Source organism: Melanerpes formicivorus, unplaced genomic scaffold, assembly GCF_026170545.1.
Source record: "Melanerpes formicivorus ecotype bairdi unplaced genomic scaffold, bMelFor1.0.p_v2 SCAF_6, whole genome shotgun sequence".
NCBI classification, from domain to species: domain Eukaryota; kingdom Metazoa; phylum Chordata; class Aves; order Piciformes; family Picidae; genus Melanerpes; species Melanerpes formicivorus.
The window spans coordinates 7,089,575-7,113,262 of record NW_027142358.1 but is presented as its reverse complement, the minus strand read 5'-3'; the positions used below and the strand labels follow the sequence as shown (position 1 = coordinate 7,113,262).

The 23,688-nt window shown below is 44.2% G+C and overlaps 1 protein-coding gene across 5 annotated transcripts in view; it reads right to left on the bottom strand.

Moving 5' to 3' along the window:
* SH3PXD2A (SH3 and PX domains 2A) overlaps positions 1-23,688 on the bottom strand; it is a 271,897-nt gene that overhangs the window by 99,430 nt on the left and 148,779 nt on the right. For 4 of the 5 annotated variants that reach the window (XM_068139450.1, XM_068139448.1, XM_068139449.1 and 1 more), the window contains one exon: positions 4,396-4,424. In XM_068139450.1, coding sequence (XP_067995551.1) covers positions 4,396-4,424 — 29 coding nt within the window. Of the gene's footprint in view, positions 1-4,395; positions 4,469-23,688 lie in introns of those variants that run through there. The other variant, XM_068139453.1, reaches the window with a different exon arrangement.

The window sequence follows — 23,688 nt, the reverse complement described above, 5'->3', positions numbered from 1 at the left end:
TTCCAGAGGACTCGAAAGTTTTCATTTACTTGCCAACAGATACATCCTACTTAGTTTTATATTATAGGAGGGAAATGAAGCAGAGTGTTGCCTGGGTGCTGCCATAATCTGCTACTCCAGTAACTGGACATGAGAAACAAGTTGAAGGACAGTTCTATCTGCTGAGGAAGCCAAGCCTCATCAGCATCCTCACCAAGGCAACAGTGGCTTGGACCAAAGTGTTAATACTCTCAGTGCTCAATTACAGGGGCTATTTACATAGGCTTCAGCTGGCAGACTCTGCAAAAGCACAGCCAGCTTGGTGCAGGCAGTAGCTGATCAACTAATTAAAAAAAAAATAAGACACTGCAGTACTGACGGAGACAAACTTCTTTTAAGGTCTATTCCTCCTCACTTAGAGGAGCATTCTACTGCATATTGATAAGGTGCCAGAGAAAGCTGCTGAGTAGCAGCTTGAAGCCAGCTGTGCTCCCAGCAGCAAGCAGGGCAGTCAAGAGCAGTGGAAGTGAGCAACCAGTGGGTGTTTTTTTTTATGGTTTCAGAAGGGGGTGGCCAGCATTGTTCCTGCTAGTGCAGACTGAAAGCAGCAAGCACAATGGCTTAGCTACCTACCAGGGAGGTGGCAGAGATTCATGTCTTAGCAGGGTCTGACTCCACCACAGGAAGGAGAATCCTCTTATTAATTGAGGAGCAGTGACTCTGTGTGAAAAAGCTGCAGAGCCCACACCCACTCCCTATTGCCACCAAACACCAGGCTCCAGGTGCTTGTTTCATCTTCATGACTGGGGAAGCAACAATAATTTTGGCATGAAACCAGCTAAGAAATATTCTCAGCACAAGAAGAGGGCAAGACCATCTTACTCCAGGAATATGAAACTTTATCTAGCCAGCAAGGATGGGGGGGATGGGGTTGAAGTGTAGAGAACATCTCTGAGGTGAAATATACTCCAACTGGTTTTGCAAGCCACATCAGGATTAGCAGATGTCTCAAGGGTTAATTAGTTCACCATGCACAGATGGTAGCTGGTAGGGTTTGCAGAGTGGATTAACCTAATTTGTGGTTTGTAATGTACCATGCAAATATCCATTAGTAGACTTGCAGCACTTAGGTCCTTATTTTGATCTGAAGAGAGAAAAGCACACAATGGATGCTTACGTAGAAGTAACGCCTGTTTTGAGGGACAAATGAGTTACTGTTCACTTGGTTAACACAACTGAGAAATTGGAGCCTGGAAAGTAATTCCTTCCTTTTTTGCTACAGAGGGTCTTTAGAGAGACCTAGACGAGACCATTTGTTGCAAGGGTACAGAATACGCCCACAGCAACCACTCCTTACAGTTGTGCTGAGGTCTTTGGCACTGACAGATGGTCCTGGAACACAATTCAGTTGCTTGGAAATATGAAGGCAGCTTTCTGAAGCAGCTCTGTAGCATGTCAAACAAAGCCCCACAAATCCAAGGTAACAGCAAATGTAGCAGTTCAGGCCACAGCAAACACCATGCCTACGCTGAGCATCAGCTGCTTCAGGGAATCTCCAGGTCTCTGAGCTGGAGGCTGAAGTGTTTATAACTATATCATGTCCAAGTAAAGGGCTGTGTGTTTATATAGCACTTTGCACAAGAGGAAGACCAGCTCAGGGCTGGCATGCAGAGATGTCCCAGGTTCATCCAGCCCTCAATTCTGTTTAGCTAAGGACATGCCACAGTATTGCATTTGGTTCAGAAGGTCTCAAATGTTTACAACCAGCATCAGCTGCAGTGATAAACATTTCCATAACACCTATTAAACTCTGAACTTATCCAATTTCTCCCTGCTCTAAGGGGCAAGCACAGGACTAGCTAGACTTGCACTCTGGCAAGGCAGAGGTCAGGGTAGGGGTGATGTTGGCTGTCAGAGGCATTCTCCAAATGTTTCTGTGATCAGCCATGCTCATGTTGTGCCTGCACATGCCTGAGCCGCAGCAGCTGTGAAATTCCTGCTGGACAGCGTGGGACAGTCGTGCTCACACCCAGAAACCTCCTCCCAGCACATCTTTGGTCAAGACAGAAGATGTGTTCACAGTCTGATTTGTTGGGAGTTGCTTGCATTTAAAAGTCTGTATTTGTCTCTTATTTCAAGGTAGTAATCTGCACCTACAGAGAAAATTAACTTTCAAAGCTATTTGTCATCTTAAACTCACAGCACACCATCAGAATCTGTGCTTGTTTACACCATCACTTGTTCAAGTGTCATTGTTAGAGGCTGTAACTACCAACTCCCCTGGCATATTCCTTTGTTTGTTGTGTGTATCTCACAATATCCAGCTCCAAACAGTAGCCAGCATTCCTCTACCACTCTAAAATCAGGCAGGAAGATGGCAGAGAACAGAGTCCCTTTATGCAACTAACTTTGGTCAGAGAGCTGCTTCACATTCCTCTTTGTACACAGTAAGCAGAGAAAGAGCCTCCCCAAACTCCACTGCTTCCAAACCCTAGCTGTGCTAGGAGCCAAGCAACAAGAAGCAAAGAAGAGGAAATAATCCCAAAAGGAGACCCAGCCACATGTGGAGGTCGGACAACCAAAGAAGAGAGCCAAACCTGAACATCCAGGGATGAATGAACATGTCACTTGGGATGCTCAGGGCACAAGGCCAACAAAGAGTCCAGCAAATGGCATCTCAGCTAAACTGACTCAACTTAATCCCTCTTCCTCCAATGTCATGGCAGCTCCAAAGCCATGGGGACAGAGAAGCAGCAGTTTCCTCACACACCCAAAGCAATTACTCGCATCGTTTGCAGAAGCGTTGCAACTCCTGTGCATATCAACTGGTGCATTGAGCCCAAAAGCTTTCCTGATTTTTCTAATGCTGTTCTAGGTCAGTGCTAAATTAGGCTGCCCCAGAGACTTCTGTAATGTTTTTTCAAAGGTCTTTACATGGCTCAAAAGCCCTCAGATGCTCAGGATTTGCCAGGAGCTCCCATACTCAGCTCCTGCCTTCTACTGAGTCACTTGGACCCTTACAGTCGGCCACTCTAGAGGAAGGGCCGTCGCCAATGTAATTCACAGGCCATTGTGAAGAAACACTTTGCTTAATGTCACATTTAGGAGGTCCTCGAAGGGCAATCCAAACAGAAGCTTTGTAGGAGATTAGAAAGATGAAGCGTGCCCTAGTTTGTGTCAGGACAGCACCTTGTACCACACTTGCTTCTTTGTTACCACAACCCACCTCAGAGAGGTTCAGGGGAAGGTTTCCAAAAGCCATCTGATGCACAGGATGCCAAGGTCAAAGCAGCACCTTTGCCTTAGTGCATCATTTAGCTTATAACAGGACTGAAGCTTAAAAGCTCTCATAATTAACCAGCAAATCAATCCAGGCAGTTATTCATAGGAGTCCAGTATGTCACATTTATCTTCCCTTCCTTCCCAAAGATTAAGCCATTGCAGCATTTCTTCACCATCTTAAAAAAGCAAGAATAAAAGAATCTCTCCTTTCCCCTGAACACAGGCCATGGTTTTCCAGGAGTTGCTGCTATTGGTTTTGAAAGGCCTCTCTGGATGCCCTGAACGCAATCTGGAGCACCCAAGACTCCAAACAAAGTCAATGAGAGTTGCAGGTGCTCAATGCTTGCTTGGGGAAAAAAAAAAAAAAAAAAGAAGAAAAAAGAGAAAGCCCTGACACATCCAGCTCAGAGCAGCCAAAACTACAGGCCCGTAATTACATGTCCCTGCTGAAAAGACATCTGTAAAAATCACTAAGAGCTACAGGGGAGGGGAAAAATTTGATTTATATAGTTTCAAATCAGAGTTTTATAGGACATTTGAATCCAGAATCTTAAAAACAAAACACTAAGCTAGAGCCTTTGAGCCAGACACAGGCATTGAGAACATTTTACATCAGAACCCTCATCAGAGCCTTTTGGAAAAAGAGGCGGGGGGAAACAAACAACAACAAAACAGAAGAAGAAAGAGAGAAAGAGAAGGATTCAGAACAGAAGAGCATTCCATTTCCTTACAGAAAAGAACCCAAACTCCTGAGCTGCATTTTGACTGCTTGCTCAGGTAAAAATTAAGTGAAAAAAATAAAATCCAATGAAAGAGAGAGAGAGAGAGATTTAGTACAATTGCTCCCTCAGAATAGAGAGGGAGCTTCATAAACACAGTCAGAAGGGAGTAGTCATTTTAACTGCATACAACGTAAGGTGGGTTTCTTCTCTTTAGGAGGAAAGAAACTGATGCCCAGATCTCTAGCAGGCTTCAGCAATGGAAAGTTAAACTGCTAAAGAATTTCATGCATACAGGAGTTCATGCAACACATGAAGAAAGGAAGATTTAAAAGGGTGAGAAAAGGGATGGGGGGGAGGGGGGGTGGAGAAGATCTCTATAATCATGCAGTACATAGAAAGCCTGGTATCTTACCTGATTTTCTTTTTGAAGAGCCATAGTCCCTGAAAAAAAGACAACAACAAATAGACATGATTAGAGCTGGAAATGGTGGTGAGAGAATGGGTGATTTCCAAATTTCCACCCATATGCTCAAAGGCTCATCCTGCACACTCCCTCCTTTAAAGAGGAGGTGAGGACTGCAAGGCATTGACAGGCAGGGGCTGGGACGGATCCTGAGCAGCACCGGCTCATCATCAGCAGCAGCAGCAGCAGCTGGGGTTTCTGCAGCACCAGGGGCTCCGGGAGCATGTGATCAACGAGACAGAGCAAACCATCCACAACCAGCAAGGCAGGGGAGAAGGGTGTCATTTTTTTCCCCTTTAAATTGAGCTATTAAATGCAGCTACTGAATTAACCCCTAAGGCTCCCCTGGAGAGGCAAGGGAGTATTAACTGTTTGCTGCAGGGGTGCAGCTGCTACAGGCTTATCTGGCATTGCCTGCAGTCCTCTTCTTTCAGAGGTTAATTAACTTGTGATTAACCTCCGGACCTTTCCTAGTTATCTCTGACTAGCACTTGTTTTCCACGAGGGGAAAATAAAGCCAACAAATAACAATAAACTCCCAAACTTCATCCTTTCTTCCAGAAGGGGAAACACACCCTTACTTTTCTGTAGTAATGCAAAGGGTGCTGGCACTTCTGCTGGTGGCAGAACAGCTGAAAGCTCTGACAGCTGCTACAGCAGCGGGAAGAAATCACAGGAGGGAGCTGAAAGAACTGATTTGGGATAAGGAAAACGGAGGACGGAAGTATTTCACTGTGGCTGTGCTTCCTCCTGGTGATCTCCAGAACCTCCCAAACCCTGCTCTGAAGTGGTCTGCACAGACATAAGCCCAGGCAATGACAGATGGAGTAGATAGCATCACTGTGTGGGCTCATGGCACAGTAACACGCTGCACTCAGCTGTGCTAATGTTGGGAAAATCACCTGATGAACCCACTGTGGAGGCAGGCTGTGTTTGCAGGAACCCCACTGGAGGGGCAGGCAGCAGCCTCTAAATTCTGGGGGGCCAGGCTGTCAGGAGTGGGGTCTTATCCCTTGCAGGACAACATGGTACACCACAGGAATCAGAGAAGGATTGTCCCAAACTATTTAATTTCAAGAGAGTTTGGAGGATCACCTAAAGAAATGACACATCTTCAAGGCAGAGGTATTTGTATCCATACATTGTGTTTCTGCCAGCACTTTGTGCACATTCCATGCCCTACATGTATAGGATTCGCTTGCAGCAAGTAAGAACTGTTGGGGATTTTTCTGCACCCTGTTTGAATTTTCCAGTGTCATTTCTACTTCAGTTAAATGGCTGTTTTCTCAGCCATGTCTGCAGTTGCATTTGATACAAAGATGTTCCTGCTCATGATAGGCTGCTTCTACACAAGTGATATCATATGCAAATACAGTATCATAGAATCACAAAATGGTTTAGGTTACAAGGGACCTAGAAAGGTCATCTAGTCCAACCCCTTCTGCAGTAAGGATGGGCATCTTCAACTAGATCAGGTCGCTCAGAGTCCTGTTGAGCCTCACCTTGAATATCAACAGGGGTGGGGCCTCAACTACCTCCCTGGGCAATTTGTTTCATTGTTCCACTACTCTCATGGTAATGAACTTGTTCCTAAAATACAATGCCTGCTATATGGTGCCCAACACAGAGATCCCTCAGAAGTGAAGGCACATTCCCCAAAATCTAGTCCCCTGAACCTGCTCTGCTCCTGTGCCAGCCTGGAGCTTCGTGGTTGCTGTCAGTACAACTCTCCTGGCACACAGAAATCTATGTTGGGTTCTGCCCTGAACTGCCTCTCTTCTGACAGAGCCAATGGCAAGAAAGTGTGACCCTGCTGCAAGTCACACGTGTAATTTGCTCTAGCCTGGTATCTCCATTATGCACATGCTTGATGATCACTTCAAACTTCTCCACCTGTCCTGCCTTTCTGCAGTGAAGCTCCTGGACCTTCACAGTACTACAGCTTGGAGTTGGGTTCAGGTAGGATTTCCCTTTGCAGCACGTTGCATCTCCACTTCTTCCCTTGCCTGTTTCATGCAAACAGGCTGTACCCAGCTCTCGAAAATGCTATCAACCATGAGGACCCTGGGGGGATGGTGTAGCTATGCACAGTCCCTACCAGAGAAAAACAACCACCTTCCCAGCCTTTGCTAAAAGACCCTCAGCACACATTTCCAGGGCAATCCCAAGCCAGCCAACCATGCCAGTGACACCCTACAAGCATCCTAAGAGAAATCACTGGTGAACAGAGCAGGCACAAAAGGGTGATGATAAGTGCCATTAGGCAGAGGTGGAAGAGCCTTCAGCCTGATTGAAGTTGCAAAAGAAAACCCAATTCCATTTAGCCATTAGAGAGAAAAAAAGAAATCACCAATTGGAAGTGGGGTATGGATAGATTGCTGTGGTTAATGAGCATCCAAAAGTGGATAAAAATGTTGCTGAATGTCTTTGTCCACCAAATCAAGCCGAAGTTGGTACCAGACATCTATAACACTAAGTTTGGCAAGTACAGTAGACAATATGCTCCTGCTTTACAGCTCAGAATTCAAACGTTCACTCTGGGAGCTCTCCCACAACTCCCATCCCAGACTCTAGCTGGTTTTAGGGCTTGTGTGAGTGACTTCAACAAGGTTTTAAATGAGGCTTGTTCTCTTAATTCTAAACCATGACTCATCCACACAATTTTTAAAAGGTGGAGATTAATAAAAAGGAAAATTTGCAAACTGTTTTTTTCTTTCTTCAGGCAGATTGTGACATGGCCAGCAGCACCTCCTGCTCCTCCCTCTTCTCCTTCTATGACAAGAGATATTACTCCCTAAAGACCTTTTTCAAGTTTTTGTGCTTTTCTCTTCTGCTCAGTTCCTTATCTGGTTGGCATTTCTTCCACAGCAAAAGCACACCTTTTATGGAAGGGTACTTGCCCTTAAGTTTCCTCAGACAAGTCCTGCAGTGAGCAGGTATGTTCCACACCACACCACTAGTCCAAGCACAGAGCACTGTTCTCCTTATAATATAAGCCACATTGCTGGGCAATGGCAAACATGGTGGCAATGGAGGCAGTAAGCATTTATGTAGGCCAGGAGCTCTGTTCCAGCAAAGCCAATCATTGCTTCTTGCATGATGAAAACAAACCTTCAGGTTAGTCTGAAGAGGGAAAAAACACTTGCTGCCATTGCACAGTGCAGAGCTCAGCAATTTAGGGTCAGGCACAGGAGGATGAAGCGCCAAGAAGCTCTCAATGATGTCCCTTTGAGATCAGGAGGGTAACTAGCATCAGCAGAGTATCCAGCCTGTATTCCAACTCTTGAAAGCACCTGAACCTACAACTTCTGATTTTAGTTTCTTGTCTTAAGCACAAGATCATTGAAAACCACTGAAAACCATTGAATTACTTTAAATTACCTTAATCACCACAACCCCCCAGCTCTTGAGGCTCACCCAAACCCCACCAAAACAACAAGCAACCTATTGGGCAAATATTCATCTTTTCCTTTATTCTTTCTTTAAGTTTTAAAGTTTTATCAGGTTCTGATTTTGGAGTTCCTGAAGTTTGTGTACCCCATGTCTCCCTGTTTTGCCACTTTTTGACCACCTACATTTCACTCATAAAACCAGGACAAAGCAGTACCAAATAAAACAGAGCGTGAAATAAAATCCTCATCTCCTCAGTAAAACTCCAAAAACCAAAACTTGCTCACAAGGATGGGGAAAAAAAAATCACTGCTAAAATAGAAAGCAAAGAAGGTATAGCAAATAATCTCTCCAGCTCTGTGAAGTGTGCTTTGTATACATACTCTTTTCTGCTAATGAAGAAAGCCTGTGCTGCTGCATTGTAATTGCAGCAGCATGGAGTCCTCCCTGACTCTGTGTTTATTTTTTATGTCCTATTATTCTGCATGTGATTCTTTGATGCCTTTTCCCTCTCTCAAGTTACAATCTACAAGGTGAATACCTCTTAGCCTTACTATTTCCAGAGGAGCATTAGTGTGAGGCTGAAGTATTGGAATATGTCCACAGAACAATAAAGGAAATTACTTATTTTTTTTAAAACTAAACCAAATTTCCAAGTAGGAACTCTGATCCTCTGCTGTAATACAGAATAGAAACACTAGTTTCCAGTTAGCTCTACACTAGCTAGCTCCTAAATCGGACATGGAACCTGGTCTTGCAGAAGAAAAACCCTTCTAAGGAAAGGTACAATGGATGTACCTGCAGTGTATCTGCAGCTACACAGGTCAGCTCACTTTCTCTCTAGCTCTTGCTCTTTTTATCTTTTTATTTTTATCCACACATTCTTATTCCATTCTTGTATGAGAACAGACACCGCCACCCTAATTTCCCTTCCAGCCATAGCCACAAGAAGGGCAACAAGGCTGGGTAGAGGCCTTGAGCACAAGCCTTTTGAGGAGAGGCTAAGGGAGCTGGGGTTGTTTAGCCTGGAGAGGAGGAGCCTCGGGGGAGACCTTATTGCTGTCTACAACTACCTGAAGGGAGGTAGTAGCCAGGAGGGGGTTGGTCTCTTCTATTGGCAACCAGCACCAGAACAAGAGGACACAGTCTCAAGCTGCACCAGGGCAAGTTTAGGCTTGATGTGAGGCAAAAGTTCTTCACAGAGAGAGTTGTTAGCCATTGGAATGTTCTGCCCAGGGAGGTGGTGGAGTCAGTGTCCCTGGAGTTGTTCAAGAGGGGACTGGATGTGGCACTTGAAGCCCTGGCTTAGTTAGTCATGAGGTGTTGGGTGATAGGTTGGACTTGATGGAGGTCTTTTCCAACCTTATTGATTCTATGATTCCAAGAAGAGGAGTGAAACCAGGGGGTGGGACTAAAAGTAGCTCTGGCAGCTCCCTGCTTCATTAGCCAGGATGACTCCATACCGAACAAATGCCTTTTGCAGGAATAGTGTATTTCTAGCCTTTTTCATACTAGAATATAGCAGTTTTGTTTAAAGTCTTCCTGTGGGGCACTTCAGCTGACACTGAACCTCATTACTGGCAAGGGAAGTATTTCCTGCTGCTAACAGTATTAAAATATCACTGGTGCCAAGCACACCACACAAGCTGGACACACTCTTCTTGAATGACAAAGGAGAGGGAGGTTAAATCTCCTTTCTTGTCAGCATTACACCAGGATAATATTACTCATTTGAAATCTAGCCATGAATGTGAAGGGTAGAGCATGAGCATTGCTACAGAGCTGATTGCCTTGTTATCACATTATGCTATCCACAGTCAGTCTGGAAATTTGTGAAGGACAAAAATACTTTATGTCATGGAATTTATGTGTCACTTGCAATCTAATTTAATTATTAAGGTTATACTAATGGTGTTATGGAAAAGTTTTACGACACTTTCTTTCTTTAGGCAGTGACATTGCTGCTGCATTCAGTGAGAGTACTCAATAAACACTGATGTGTGCGTGCATGTGTTTTCATCTATCTAAAGATACACAAACGAGCAGTGGTATAATGGGAAAAGCTTGTCACAAATGAAGGGTATCCTGACATGTGTTCAAAAAAAGCCTAAGAGGAGGAGAAAACTGGAAGGAGGTGACTAGGTGCATCTGCAATGGACTGCCTATCTCTTTAGCTGTACTTCTAACTCAGTTCCGATTTGCACCTGGCCCAAATGGTTTCTCCTGCATATTCCACGGAGATCCATCAAGTCAGTGGAAGCCTGGTAGGACCCAGGAGTGTTTGCAGAGCAATACTGCATCAGCAGTGGGGTTGCAAAGCTGGAACCTGGCTCCTGCACAGATCCTCATCAGAGGTGACGTATTCAGTCAGGGGACTTCATCCCTGCAGTACCCACAATGCAAAGGCCTCTTTAAAAGCTTTTCTCCTTTTCTACAGGACAGCATACCAGCAAATTCACAGAATCACAGAATGTTAGGGGCTGGAAGGGACCTCAAAAGATTGTCCAGTCCAACCCCCCCACCAGAGCAGGATCACCTATACCAGATCACACAGAAACGCATCCAGGCAAGTTTTGAATATCTCCAGAGAGGGAGACTCCACAACCCACCCTGGGCAGCCTGTTCTAGTGCTCTGTCACCCTCACAGTGAAAAAAATTTTCCTCACGTTTACATGGAACTTCCTATGCCTCAACTTCCACCCAAATTCACTCTGTGACATTCCTCCCTTCTCAGATACATCATCTTTCAGCCCAGGGCCTCTGCTTGTCAATAAAGCATGGCTTGGCTTCAACTCACGTAGCAGAGATTTTAGACAACCTTGAGTTTCAACCATAGAGCAAACAGTGCCTGTAAAGCATGAGGAACTTTCAGAACCACAGAGAAGGACGACCAGGGCAGCTGTACAACACACATCTCATCAGACAACACAGAGGCTAAACGCAAAGTAAATAATCTTTGCCACTGTTCCACAGTGTTTGCTGTCCAAAGGAGATTGTAACCAGCTCTTGAGTAATGGAGGCTGGTATGTATCCTCTAGAGCATTTTAATACATATATTTAAATTGTTCTGTATTTGTTGGCTTTTACTAATTCATGTGCAAATACATTGTAGGCGTTTATGTTCCCATGCTCCTGAATTCCTGTAAGTCTCTAGTGGTGTGGGCAGGCTGCGGTGGAGTCGCATGACATTTCAAACAAACTACTTGGATTATCATTTAATCACCAATGATTTGCCAGGCACATTAAAAGCACAGAACTGTTTTAACAAGAAAGTCCACTCTCTCCTTCTCAACACTCCTATGGTTTGCAGTCAGTAAATGAAGACCACTTGTTCACCAAGTATTTTCCTTAGTGCTGCTATCAGATTCTGTGACTGTTTTCAAAGTAAACCAATACAAGAATACTTTACTACTGCTCTTTACATGCACAGGAACATGGCCCTTGAGAATATATTTGCATCCTGGAACTCTCCTAACTGATTTTCCTCAACAGCAAGACTTACATTTCCTATGTGAGACAAGGCTCAAAATCAAGAGTTATTGAGAACTGTCACTAGGTGCCTGCCTGTCACCAAGGGCTATGGCCAGAGGAGCCTCTGAATGCCTTCATACTGTATAAACACACAGGGGCTATATGGAGAGCACAGGGTTAAAACTCTCAAAGGGCAAAAGTTTAACTATGTGCATGAAGATACCTTAATTCCCATTGAGCTCTGAGACCCGTGTGACACATAATTAAGCAAATTATACATTATGCATCAGGAACACAAACTCAAACCCATGGATACATACAGCTATACATCTTCTGAAATCATAAAAGCATATCTGATTTCCTCCTTGAGCCAAACAAACAGATGAAGGCTTCTCCCCACTTCCCCACCCTCCACACCCTTTTTTTCCCCCAGAAAATATTCTGCTCATTTCCTGATATAAATCATTGCATTGTGGAACCCTCTCGAACATGAATCTGTCCTTTCTGAGCAGAGGTCGAGCTCTCGAGCCCTGTCAAAAAGGGCTCCATTGTGGCCGTCCCAAGACTCCAGAATTCCTTGCCGCAAGCAAAGGGGACTTGAGGAGCAAGAAGAAAATCTGGTGATGTGACTTCAAACCCAAGCATTTCTTGATGGCTGGAAGCAGTCTCTACTCGCTACTAAGAAGGGTAAAGCACTATTGTGCAATCACCTTCTTAAGAGAACCGAGATGACATGAGAGAGAGTTTTGCCTTTGTGCCACCTTTCTGTTGTCTTCATAGCATGGCTGCAATGCTGGCATAGAACAGGCAGCACAGCTTTATGTACTTCTGGTTAGGCTGCAGTGATTTCCTCTGCATCAAATAATATCAGTGGCCCAGTTTGGCTCACCAGGACCCAGCTGGAGGTCCTGTTTTAGTGCTGACTTCTGACAGCTCTCTTGAACCCAGCAGTGACAGACCAAGTTCTTCCAGAGAAACACCAAGTACAACATGGAAACTCATCTCTAAATGCAGAAGACACCTTCCCTATACCAGTAACCTTGCACAGAAAAGAGGATGGAAAGAGATGATGTTGCCTCTTCTCCAGCAATGCTCCCTGCATCTGAATCCATGGATTTTTATCATGAAGGGGAGGTGCAGGACAAGGAAAACCAGTGTACTTTGCTCAGCACTCAGAAAATCCTGGAGTTTAGCCCTGCACAGCAAAACTTGAGCTCTGCCACCAAGTCCAAGGTGCAGAGGATGCAGACAGCTCCAAGATAAATGACATCCTCCCATGGACCAATTCAGCCCCATGCTGACCCAGAGTGTTTTGGGGCAGCTGTCATAATGTCTTTGTTTGTGTACAAAGAGTGGAAGGACAAGAGAAGAATTCGAGGTACCCTGCTTCTTTTGAAAATGATTGGGGAATGTCACAGATTTCTGTCTCAAGATTCCTCAGCAGTGAAGTTGATTGCTTGGCTCGAGAATGTAGCTTCAGTATTTGGCTCAGGATGAAGAAATGCAGAATTAGCCTCTTGACTTTTCCACAAATATACTTTTTTTACGATGAAATTATCCTCCTGGAGGAAGACAGTGCTTTGGAATCACACATTCAGCATTTCATGAGGCTGAGATACAGGGCAGGGTAGTCTGACAGCAAAGTCTGGCCTCCCCAGCACCAGGGAGAGATGGCTTAGCACAACCTGGAAGCTGCAAGACACTGGGGCAATGAGCAAACAACATGTGACCATCCACTGCAAGGCTTCAGCAGCCTTGAAAAAGACAACAGAAATGTTTATAGCAAGCTTTTCCCTGGAAAGAAGTATAAAAACAAGATCTTGCCTAAGAGACACATCCTCATCTGGTTTTGTTTTATCTTATTTATTTCTTCTGATGGCAAAGTTCTCCATCAGACAGAATAATGTATTTACCTTAGCAAGAGTTCTGGGTGGAGGTGCTCTTCACCTCCTCCAAACTGACCTTGCTTGTCCCTTGTGAGGAGGCCAAATTCATCTCTGTCTTACAATGACCAAGCATGTGTCGCTTTATTACAGCCTGTATTGCATAAATGCTGAGTGATAAAAACAAGGTAATAAAAACTAATCATTCTCATGTGCAGCTTTCCCAGTTGTGTCCTTCACTTTGGGATTTTATTACACACATCCTCACGCAGATACAATATATGTGGAAAAGATGCATCCAATCATAGCTACAAATTAAGTACTGAATATCAGAATCGTAAATACAAATGGATCTTATAAACCAGTCAGGCTAATGAGCTGCATATACATCATATGAATCTGATTAAGAACTTAAGAAGGCAGCACAGGCTTTGAATCTTTAGTTCTTTTTCAGTTTGGTGGTTGGGGTTTTTGGGGGGTTGGGTATTTTTTTCTTTTTTTTTTCTTTTAGCCCTTCTTAATTTAAGGCTGGGCCCCTTAAATTCTGGTTTCCATTGGAGATTTGGGTCCAGCCTCCGGCTAGCAGCCACATGGTCCATCTGGGTTTCTCAGTTGCAGCCCAAATGGCTGAAAAGGCAGAGAGATTCCTTTAGCTGTCCTTCTCCAGGAACACTTTCCTTCTGCTACTTCAGACTAAATTTGCTTGGAGTTACATGTATGGTGGAAAACCGCTGTCTCCTTCATCTCCTGGTGGCACTGGCTCCCTACAGATAATCTCCCTGGAAGGACACATTGCCCACTGCCTGACAAGTTGTGCCTGCTCACAGGAGGCAGAAAACCATCACCTCAACAGAGACTAAAAGTGTTATCCTCCAAACTCTCATGCCACAGAGAGGACAGAGAGAAGGAGGAAGAGGATAAAAATTGGCAGATACAGATTTTCAGACCTCAACCACAGGTCCAGGCTTAGCTTGTCCAAAATGGCTTTTGCCACTGAACCTTTCCACCAGAAAGAATAGCTGGAGCACAGCAATTTAAATCAAACCAAGAGAAAAGCTTCTGCATGCAACACAGTTGAATCATGGTACTCACTGGTGTCAGACTTTGCAATCACCAAAACTAGGCATGGGTTCAAAAAGCAATGAGATAAATTCATGAAGGAGACATAAATGGTGGCTATTGTACTCCATGCTCTGGATGCTTGACCCAAAAAGTCCCATAATTACTGAATGCCAGAAGCAGAGAGCATACACAAGGGAAGCTCACTCTGTATTTGCTTTGTTTCTTGTATTGGCTGTAAGCCACTATTGGAGACAGGAGGCCAGATGGGGTCCTGGTCTCACCTAATTGTGGCCTTGTAATATATTCTCCTGTAAAAGATCAGACTGGATTAGGATAAATTATATCCAAATCACACCGCATTACTCAGCACATTAAATTGTCCTTAATCACATACTTCAATGGTCTATATCCCTGCTTAAATTTACCTCCTGTGCATATTTCTGTGCCTATACTAATGAACACACCACTGAATTTCAACTATACGTAACCAGGCTCTAATGAAAAACCAATAAGGCTCTTTGATCAGGCTTTAACAGGACTCATCATGGGGACATACTCTGCTGTGGCAAAATGGTTTCCTCATCCTGTCTCTTTCAGAAATGTCTTGTGAGCCTTTAAAAGCCATTTAACCCTGATTTATGTTAGCTAAGTGATTTCTGTTGCAAATGTGAGTTACAAGAAAAGGGCTCTCATCTCAATTGGCTACACTGCTCAGGAAATCAGTTATAAATGCTGTAGTGCCTTCAGTGTCTCTGACTTCAATGCAGCGGAAACTAGCAATTTGAGCAAATACTTCATCATTCCCAGCTCTCCCATACAGCCCATCCTGTGCTTGACAAAAGACAATGTATAGCACATTTATTCTTTTTTTCATAAAGGGTACTGAGCTTCCCCTGTCCAAGCTGTTTCCAGCAGATATTCAAGGAAAGAAACATGTGATTCTTTAGCAGAGAGCACGTGAAACGCGTTGATGACTATCTAATAAATTCAAGCATGCATTCAACTGGAGTGAGTCACTTCATCACAAGTTTAGAGTTGAGGGACATAGAAATGGTGACTAAGCAAGCTCGTGCAGCTCAGTGGTGCAGCAGCAACCTGGGAGTTTTGATGGCCTGACCTGACCTTCCAGTGGCATCCAAACAGCCCTGGACATAGGTTAGAGCAGATCTCTTCAGACCAGGGAAGAGATGCCAGCAGGACAGGAGCCATTGTGAAGTGCCTGTGGCCAGGAGGTGTATTGCCAGTGGTGCTAAATGCTACTGTCCTTGACCCATACAACCTCATCAGCGACATCCGACCTGTGAGCACAGTTCCCTGTGACAAATCTGCAGGGGCTGGGGACACCAAGCCCTGGGGAGCTCCAGGCGAACAGGACCCTAGAGGGAGCCCTCCAGGAAGGCAAAGCAAAAGATCTTCCTTTCTGCCCTTCTCATTTTGACTGCCCGGGACATGAAGATATCCCATCACAGCCTTCCCTGGACACTGTCCTTTGCCCTGTATCAGCCTCAAAACCACTGCACAGTAGATGTTGGGTCTCAGTGTTGCTCCCTGGGATTCCCTGTAGTCTGTCTCAGTGTATGTTGCAAGAGCTGGCATCAGCCTACACACTGGAGGCTTGCACAAGGAATTCCCAGGCTGCCACTGGCATTTTTGACATTTTAAAAGATCTACGTTAGAAAAGTTAGAAATTAATTACAGGCATTTCCAGACATGGCCCAGGCCCTACTAGATCTCTGAGTTTCCAGTATAAAAGAAAGCGTGCCAGATGCTTGGTATTATATAATTTTGTGTTCCTTTCTGGTGCTGTTCTCATGGTGTCCAGCACTTCTGCATACTCAGCTGGCTTTTTAGCAACATGCTGCTTGGACCCCTCGGTATAGCTGCTCCTGCTATCTGTCCAAGGGCAGTAGGACCTGAAAGATTAAGATCATAATGTGCATAGACAGCAGATGGCTATTGCATCTGTACTTACTTTGCACTCTTAAATACCTTATTGCCCTAGCTAGTTTTACATCCCCTTTTAATGGTAGATCCCTCTCCTGACTTCTTAATATCATCTGTTGTACATATGGCCCTAAGAATGGTAAATATTTTTTCCAGGAGAGGCAAAAACTTACAATGCACATGGGAAGACAAGATCAAGCCCACAGCATGAACTCCGACTTCTTCATGTGGTGACTGTAGTCTTTCCTTTCCTCATTACATTTCCTTCAGTTAGAACAGTGAGATTAAAACATGGCTGGATCCCAAATCTGCCTCAGCAGCATGCCCTCAGTTAACTGCCTTGCAACATCAAATGTCTTTCCAGCATACTAAAAAGTAATGTGGTTCTCTATAAGACACCAGTTTTATATACCTTGGAATTGTTTTCTGCCTATTTCTACAAAGCAGCACATGGAAAGCTCTTTCAAGTCATCAGGTTCTTTAATTTACTAGTCAGAGACATAAATCACAGCATGTAAGATCTACTGTGAGTTCATGAACTCTAGGAAATTTTTCTAATCACTGTCTTTTGAACTGAGCTTTTTCAGAAACTATAAAACTCCAAAACATATCTAGTAAATTTTGCTGGGTTGGCAACTACTAAAAGCAGTCTTGTCTTCCCTCAGTACCTACCAGCATCAGGCAGCCTTAAAACATACTCTGTGATTCTAACATTAAAATATAAAAGCCAAAAAAAAGAGAAGTCTTGAACTGGTCTTGCCCAACATAACAGCTGGGATTCATGAAATGATTCCAAATTACCATTGGCAGGCAGCAATTAAGTCAGAAAATGGAAGACAACTTCCCAAGGACAAAACCTTTCCATCACTAGGGTTACTTTTCCAGGTAATGACCATAGCCCCTTTCAAATATCCAACCCTGATAACAGGTCTCACTCTTGCCTGCTCCCTAAAAGGTTAAAGAGCTAAATTATGTGGCATTTGCAAAGCATCACAAAGTTCCCTAACTACTCCACCCTTGGAATTATCAGATTTGCTGAAGAAGGATTTATTAAGAACCCCATGAGCGAATGCTGATGCTATTCTTCATACTGTGGGTATGAAATAATAATAAAAAAATGCCCTGTACTGAAGATGGAGTAAGATTGTTTTGGCCTCACTGCTCAGTTCATTTCGGGAAGGAAACAAAGAAAACAGCACAGATGTTTCAGCCTGGGTCAGCATAAGATTCCTGAGACTGGAGATGGACAGATACTCACTAAGTTTTATATACCCATACTCGAAGTTATCAAAACCTCTAGTACATTATGCTTGGCTGGTAATTGATCACACAGAGATTGTGATGCTGAACTCAAAACTCACTTTGCAGAGGCAGAACATGGTTTTGCTGGTAGGTGAAGGGATCCATACTAATGCTTCCTATTGAGCCTTACTCAATTACGAGGACAAATGAAACAAAAATAACATTGACCTTAAATATGTTTCTATCCACTTGCCTGAAAGCATTTCAAATCTTATCAAATGACTTTCTAAGGTGATCAACATTAACTAATAAATTAATAGCTCTGGAAAGCACCACAAGAAAATAATTGCTTTATATGCATTTAAAGCATATGCAGACTGCAAAGCTTCACGACACAGAAGTGCCATCAAACACCATGAGACAGTGCCATGTTTGAGCAGACCAAAAATTTCACAGTCCAGTTAAGATACAAATTTGGATGTTTTTCAGAGCTGCCCCCGAAGAAAACAGTAAAATCCTCCTTGTTCCTTTTATGTAACTTCTTTCCAGTTCTCAGTCCAGACATTAACCTCCGATTCACCTCATACATCTCCAAAGGGTGTGTTTGTGTGTGGTATTTCCAGTATCTCTTTCCATGTTCTATGTTCATAAAAGTGAAGAGGCATAATGAATTCATTCAATTATTTCTATCCATTCAGATGGTTACAGAAGCTGTTTTAAATCAGCTAAAAGAGAAATTACTCATTCCTTCAAAATTAACACTGATTGGGAGGGTAATTCTGACCTGCTAAGCGTGAAGGATCTCTGTGTTTTCAAAGCTAAATGGTCATTGGCAGCTCATTACTGCTGGAACTGTTCAAGTTATCTGATGCAGATACCACATGTGGGCGAAGGGAAAATGCCATTGATTGTCAGGAATTACACTGCCCCTTTAGGCTGTTGATCTCATTCAATCAGTAATTCACAAGCTCAGAATATCAACAAGATTCTGCAAATGTTGTGCTCTGCAATCGGCTTTTGCACACTATTTTCTCCCTTTGTTACCTGAGATGCCAGAAACTGGATGACAAGAAACCACACTCTCAGCAGGAACAGAGGAATGCCATTCTGTGCCTGGTGGTGTGCTCCTCCCCGTGGAGCCGCATCTCCCACGGGATGACAAGAGTATCCCTGAGGTTCTGGGGAGGTTTGTGTGTGCTGAAGTCCACACTGTGGTGTCCAACCAAGCAGATACACTGGATATCATATTATACTACCACTGCTCTGCACAAAACCAACGGTAAATGTGAAAGGTCACCACTGCTTTTAGCTCCCATTACCAGCCTGAATTCAGAGCTATTTTGATTAATCTCTCATGGCTGTAAAACGCTGCAAGATTCAAAACTGGGCACATCAGCCACGTAGGGATTATGAATCAGAGCACAAAGTATCCTGCTGCCAATAACCTACCTATTAACCATTTTTTCCCCAGCCATCCTCTGGGACTGAAGCTAATTCCTGGAACCTTATGCTTTGTCTCCATTGCCTCTCTGGCACCAGCTACCTACCCATCTTCTCCTCACTGCTCCTGGCTTCATGCCTCCCTCCTCATAACATCCACCTCTTCATAATGCAAAATTGCTCTGATCACTACATAAACATCCCAAGCCCTGCACAAAACCCAACTCAGAGCTACCTAGCAACAGTGTGTGCAACATCATAAACTTAGCTCTCTGTCTTACCAGCTAGAATAAAAGAAGTTTTAAGCTCTGCTGTGCATCCCATCCATTAGTGGTGTCTGGGGAGTGGTGCAGAGACATACTTCATGATTAGATAAAAGCTTTCCCTTCTAAATCACTGTCTAGAAGAAACCAAGGGTCTGGAAGAGTGAACTCCAAGCACATTAGAGGCTGGGCACATCCCCTATATTGGTTATTTATGTGGGTTTGTTTTAGGCTGAAGAATGCAAGGTTTTATGGTATGGGAATAAGTTGCTTCATTTATTTACCATGACAGCAATACCAAGACCCTTTTGTCTGTAAAATGACAGAAAAAGGAGAAGTGCTCCAGTTTTACCCAAGGAGAAACAGTTTTTCAAACAATATTGTGAAAATCTTTGAGCCTTGCATATACCAAAATTAATCTGGGATGGTGAAGAGATTTTTTGCCAACTCTCTGCACCTACTCCCTCAGAGTCTGCAGGCCACCCCATGCCCAACAGGTCCCAGAACTTCTCTAACCAGCAGAAAAACAGTCCAAATGCCAACATTATACCCTCTCCCTGACTCCTCCTTCACCTGCCTTGAGGGTCTTCCAAGTGTAGGCGAGGAAGGCTTGAAAGCAGGTGACCTCTCAGCACACATGGCATGAGGTGTACACAGAAATACCATGTGCACACCCTGGAGATGGGGATCATCACCAGTTTCAAGGGAAGTCCATCTCCCAAAGAGGACTAGAAAAATACAACAATGCCCAGAGAGCTGCAAATGTGTCTCCAGGAGCAGTTTGGCTCAAAGCTTAAAGTCAGGAACATCTCAGGAGGAAAACTGCAGTTCAGGCTGGGAACAGACCTGACCTAAAAGACTTCAAGAGTTACTGAAAGGTTACTAAAGCAACCATAGCCATGCTATCTTCACAGCTGAGCACTCAGAAATCTGTGTGGATTTCTCTCCTCAGAACCAGCAACAACATGCCAGAACAAAGCTGAACAAAGAGCTCCTGGTCCAAAGTCACAAAGAAAGAATGGAGCCTGGGGTTTAATTTCTCAGTCCCTTAAAGGCTCCCATGGGCCACCCTTCATCTCATGCCATAGTGGGAGCTTAAAAATACATCACTCCTCTTAAAAATGTGTCACAGCACTTAAAGGCAAGAAAATCAGGTTGTGGGTGGGAGTAACTGCACAGTGTGTGTGTATATATATATATGTATTTTTATTTTTATTCTGAGTAGCAAGTCTTTTAAATTCCTCTTTACAAAGCATAGACTTTTTAGCACTTCAGGAGTCAAGCACACTGTTATTATCAGAGGCTGGAAGCAGAACTGTTTAAAGAGGTAGGGGTCACTTTCTATTCATTTTCTTAGGAAATACACATATGATTTTTTTAAAGTGCTGTTTCCTAAAAAAATAATTATTTCATGCTCAGTCACAGTTTTTCACTGGTAATGTCATGCCCAATTTAGAAGATTTGAAGGCTGAATGATCTGGCACGGGGATATACTCAAACAAAGGAGAAGAAACTGCTTACAATTTATGATACGCTTTGATAGCTGTGATTTAAAAATGCCAGCGTTTCACTCCAGCAAATGGTACAATAACAAGCACAAGACTAACGACCTGATGCCTTGTCAGAGATCTTCACAGGTCAGATAAAACCACCACAATTATACCTGCAGGATCCAGCGTTTCAAAGACAACCCTGTTTGAGCTTCTCCTGGGCTGTGATCCCCACATGCCCTATGTCAGCACTATCCTCCCAAAAGCTGGCCTCACGCTGAGGGTTTTTCTGCTGACACACTTTCAAACCTCTGAAATAGGTCTGGGCTGTCCTACCTCTCATCCATGGCCATCTGAACCACTTGGGCTGCTTCCTGCATTATGAGGAAGCAGTGAGAGAAGAAAACATTCAGCCCACATCAGGCTTTGCCAAACAGCTGGTGAAGAATAACCTTCAAAAAACTGATACTTAAGCAACTGTGGAGATTTGTCGATTTAAAAGGAGCAGGGTGAGATCATCTGTTGCCTTCTGCTGTCTTCTGGTTGAAAGCAGCCAACGGACAGCTGGATGGCTCCTGATCCCACACTCAAACACAGTTGCAGAAATATTTGCATTTCATCATCCAGTTGTATTTTCCTCTCCTTCTCACAGACCTTCCCTCAGCTCACTCCAGGGTTTCCAAGCCTGCATCACGTCCCTTCACACCTGCTGGGATCTGTTCACATTTAACACTGAGCAGAGTCTGTGAGCAGTAACAAATGCTTTTCTCAGCATATTTAGTATCTCCTTCATTCAATAAAGTTTGCCATTTTTTCTTTAGAATTCCCCATTACTTAAAATTATTAGTTACATAAGCTGGGGCTGGTCCATAGGTAGGATGCTCTGAGGGTATGAACTCAAGGAGCTCAGAGGTACAGAACTGTACTAATACACTGCAGCACAGCCTTGGGCTGGTGACGCTGCTCATGGACGTGCAGCCAGGATTTCAGCAGCACCTGCGTGTTTTCAGTCACTTCGTTGGATACAGAAATGGTTTAATTTCCCAGAGAACCCTGTGGCACTTGGACTCCCTCATGCTGTCAGCCTGTATGCCCTTGAAGAGGCTGCACAAGGTCCATGCAGAGGGCCCTGGGTGAAGACTATTGCTGTCGTTACTTGAAGCAATCTGACAGAAAAGTGAGGTTTTCCTGGGAATCTTCCATCTGTCTTTGCAGGAGCGTGGTTGGAATTCCTCCCTGGGAGCTGCAGAGTGGCAGCAGCACTTGTTCCAGTCCTTGGAGTGAACTGCAATCATCTCTTCATCTTAGGCAAATTGAGTTTCACCCTTCACATCTGGCACATGTCTTTCACATGTCAATATTACACTGATATGTTGGGTATCAGCACACAGGGCCTTTCCAAGGCCCCCATTCTTGCAAGAACAACCCTTGATATTCATAGAATCATAAAATAGATTCTGCAGAGATCTGCACCCTCTCCCTGGACACACTGTGCACGGAGCCTGTCAAGCGAGAAACGTCTTCCCTTCCATCTGTGACATGCTAAAGAGCAGCTGATGCCTCGACAAAAGCAGGCTGCTTAGGCTGACTTTACACCCAATCTTCACCAAATGGGACTATTACTAAGAACTTTTGCAAGAAGATTTACCACTTCACTTCAATGTGGTCCATCTGCTCCTTGTGGCTCATTTCCTGTTTTCTGGTCAACACTTGAGCATGACTTGGAAATGATTGCAAAACAAAGGACAGTCAGGTGAAATCTGTGCAACCCTCAAAACAGGACAGTAATCTACTTTCCTACAAATGTTTCTTGGAGCAAGGCACACGAGGAGAGGCACAGAGCTGAGGTGCGAGGTGGGCTCAGAGTTCCCCAAGGAGCAGGGGCTGAGCACAGTGCATGACATTATCCTGCCTCATGAGGTTGGGGCACGGTCACTTTTTCTGCCTGAGCACTACGGCTGTGTCTGCCACCAGGTTTTCAGCTGTTGCCACCTGGTGACAAACACAAGTCCCTTCTTCTGGCAGTAGATGACATTTTCCAGCCTGTGACACACGAGCTTTTTAACCACGCATGGCCAACTCCTGCTATGACCAGCGTGCTTTGATCCATAGGTGGTAAATGCACCTCATCCCTCCCTGGCCATGACCTCTGAGTCTCTGTTTGTGTGTCAAGGGCACTGACCTTCGCTCTCTGCCCACTGAGTCTCACTGGGACTCATCTGGTGCTGGTTTCTGCTCGACTTTAGATTTTTTTTTCTTTGACATGCTTCTCTGCACTTCCTTATCTCTCCATGTGCTACTTGCTTTGGATGAGCAGATCCACAGCAGAGTGAGGGGCAATGTTAAGTCCAGTGAGTGCTTTTAGCATGGCTATTCTTGGTTTTCAGACCAGATATCACTTTTCAGGCAGGTTATGGCTCACAACAAAATCCTGGCAGCACCCAGCTGTCACGGGACAGGGTCTCAGACACATCATCATCTTCTGCATCTTTTCCCTCTCCAACTGGAGCCAGCCACAACCCCAAGCCAGCTGTATGAGGACACCAAGCTTGGGTTCAAGCCCAGACACAGAGGGTCTGCTTTATCTCTGCCTCAGAAAAAATCTGCACAGCAAAAATCAACTCTTGGGACACTGCAGTGACCCATTAAAATTAATGGGGTTAAACCATCCTGGTGTGAGCCACCAACTTCAAAAGAATTACACAAGGGATGAATGTGGATCCCTTATTTTTCTTCTTTATGCCTTTCAGAAAGATAATTTACTTTCCAGACTGCTGCACTCAGCCAATCTTTCTAACTGTCCTCACATCAGTCTCTTACTCCATGCTATAGTACAAGCAATCCCAAGAACTGCTCACCTGCTCTGTTTTTCCCTATGCAAAACAGCCCTTGTATACTTCCACCTGGCCTAAATTATTTCCTTTCAGGGCCAAATAAAAGCAATGCCCCCCCAAAAAAACCAACAACAAGAAGCTAGAGTTCTATACCCATATGGCACATTTCTTCTTTACCCTAACTTGCAGCAACAGGTAAAGGAGCAGGTACAAGTTCAACACT